At 43.5% G+C, this 2,737-nt stretch overlaps 1 protein-coding gene across 1 annotated transcript in view; it reads left to right on the plus strand.

Moving 5' to 3' along the window:
• Positions 1 to 299: 299 nt before the first annotated feature.
• The window catches only part of aldh9a1a.1 (aldehyde dehydrogenase 9 family, member A1a, tandem duplicate 1), a gene marked incomplete at its 5' end in the record, with an annotated part of 9,752 nt that continues 7,314 nt past the window's right edge, over positions 300 to 2,737 (plus strand). Inside the window, 4 exon segments of the mRNA XM_014024680.1 lie at positions 300 to 456; positions 733 to 892; positions 1,928 to 2,073; positions 2,327 to 2,456. Coding sequence (XP_013880134.1) covers positions 751 to 892; positions 1,928 to 2,073; positions 2,327 to 2,456 — 418 coding nt within the window.

Consider the following 2,737-nt stretch of genomic DNA (forward strand, 5'->3'; position numbering starts at 1 on the left):
CACCTGACTGGACAGGGAAAAAGGGGCGACACCGTACGGCACCACCTGATTGGACAAGAACAAAAGGGGCGTTACTGGACGGCACCACTTTTTTTTTCTGGAGAACCCTACTTGGGTCGCATTTCTCCTGGTTAACCTTAGTGTTGGAGTCAGGGTCGGGCTGTAAAGACATCTAGCAGGATCTAAGGATACCATCATGTAGGCCTCTTAGCCCACAGTGTTTATGCTTTAGACACGCCCACTCTTGTGACACGCCCACTTGGATTCTGCAGATGACCCTTCTCCCCCTGCCTGTGATAACTGTCAGCTGCTGTAACTGTAGTGGGTGTGTCTGACATTTGTCCAGTGAGCGAGAAGGCTGGGAAAGGAGGTGTGTCCACGCGCCGAAAGTGCATAAATAAAACCCCGCAAATTGTGAACCCGCGTCCATCTTGCACCGACTTTGCACCAGAGAAGGTAAAATTGTTTTTCTTTCTCAAACTTTGCTTACACTGTGTAATATATCAGCTGCACGTGCCTTCCTGCCCTCGTGCTGTTTAACGTGACTTCAAAGCTAGCGTTAATTACACGAACCTGTCATTGACGGTTATAAGATAAGATAAAGCTTTATTTTATTGTACAGAGCACAATGAGATCACAGTTCAGACAACAAGAGGACAGAAACAAGCACAGGACATGTTGTTACGTAACGTGGTCGGTTTTCAGAAAGTTTTCTCACGCGTTTTCTTTCAGACTCCTGTTCGTCTGAAAATGGCCCAGTCAGTCCTGGACTCGATGCCCGGAGCCTCGACCGGAACCGTGGTGGTCACGGAACCGCTGAACTTCTGGGCTGGAAAGAGGGTTAAACCCCGGCAGGAGAAAAACGCCGAGTCCGTGTTCGAGCCTGCGACTGGTAACTATCCTCCACGTCCCAGCCTGCTTCAAAAATACAGTTAAAGCTCAGCAGAATTATATTTACAAATGTAAGCTGTTGTCTTAGTTGTTTCACTTCATAGTTTGTTGTTTTTGGGTGGAGCAGCTGTGATAATTTGAACCGAATTCATAAAAAAGAAAACACACTAGCTGCAGTAGTTTTTGAATCTGTGTCTGTTAGCAAAATATTTCATAAACAACTTGATGGGTATTAATGAAACTCTCAAAAAATAATCCCAGGTTCTACCTCTTCAACTGATTAGAGTCTGGAGCCAATCCAATGCATGAAATGAGCTGTAGTCCATGCAAATTAGAAAACACAAAAGTTGCTTTAATTTAAACAATTTTACTAACACAGAGCTGAAAGCGGGTGTGGTAATATGACCCATTTACAACACATATTACGTATTTTATTATGCAAGATCTTAACTTAAAACTTTTGCATTAACTGCTTTGTCTGTTAGCAAAATATCTCATGAGCTAGTTGTTGGATTTGATTGAAACGATCAGAAAGTAATCACTGTGTGCACATCTGCACCTGATTAAACGTAAGAGTCAATCTGATTTTAAGATGACCATCATAGCTGACTGAGATTACAGGACATGAACGTTGCTATAATTTGGTCAGTTTTACAGATCTTAACCTAAAATTTGTTGTGGTAGTAGCTGAGGGTGAGCCACAACACATGTTCTGAGCGCTGACACAAATCAATTATTTTTCCTGACATTTAATGAAACTCGAACTTGTGGAGTCTGCTCAGCTCAACATGGCTGACATTAGCCAGCAGAAAAATAGGCCATAATTGGGAGTTTTTTTTTACAGATATTGAAGTAAAATATCATTTGTTAGCAGCTGAGAGTCATTTATGACATGTAATAAGTGTGAAATCATGAGATCACGCTGTATTTAAGCTTCGACAAAATTTGCTGAAACCTGAAAACCGTCGTGACAAGCTGCAGGTGATGCTCAGAGCTTTGCTTCCTGATCAGTAACCTGTGGGTCTGTTGTCCTCAGGCCGTGTCCTGTGTCAGATGGTGCCCTGTGGGGCTGAGGAGGTAGATGAAGCCATACAGAGCGCACACTCCGCCTACCTCAAATGGAGCAAGCTGGCCGGCATGGAGCGGGCCCGGATCATGCTCGAGGCGGCCCGCATCATCAGGGTGAGACAATCACACACAGCCGTGTGTCGAAAGAGCTCCGGTTTTTCCCCTCGTCAACGATTGTGCAACACAAATCGGAGCTGACTGTTGCAGGAACGCAGAAAGACATTGGTTGCTCATTAACAGCCCACCTCTGCCCTCAGTGTCTGCTTCCATTTGTGCATAAATCCCTCTTGCATGTCTGTTGGACCTCCGTTAACACGCCGAGGCTCGAACAGCTAATCCTTTTTTTTATTGTTTCTGTTCAATACAGGAAAAAAAGGAGAAGATTGCAAAGCTGGAAGTGATCAACAACGGCAAGTCCATCACTGAAGCTCTTGTGGACATCGACATAGCCTGGCAGTGCATAGAGTACTATGCTGGTCTGGCTGGTACACTTGCAGGTGGGTATACTGACCTGTCAGTGGTATGGACAGAAGGTGCAGACTGAAAAAAAAGGCTTTTCATACATACAGCAGTATCAAAATCAAATCATCTTTACTGTGTGTTTTTCTGATGAAAACCTCCAATGAGCTCCGAGTGAGTCTGTACCAAACATGAACGACAATCATAAGCTTCGTTGTATTTATGAAGCAAATGATTTTTATACACAGGGACAGGAAAAAACACAGTTTCAGTTTTAGTTTATTCATTTATTCATTTCATTAAAACAAAACAAACAATT

This window comes from Austrofundulus limnaeus, unplaced genomic scaffold (genome assembly GCF_001266775.1).
Source record: "Austrofundulus limnaeus strain Quisiro unplaced genomic scaffold, Austrofundulus_limnaeus-1.0 Scaffold435, whole genome shotgun sequence".
NCBI lineage: Eukaryota > Metazoa > Chordata > Actinopteri > Cyprinodontiformes > Rivulidae > Austrofundulus > Austrofundulus limnaeus.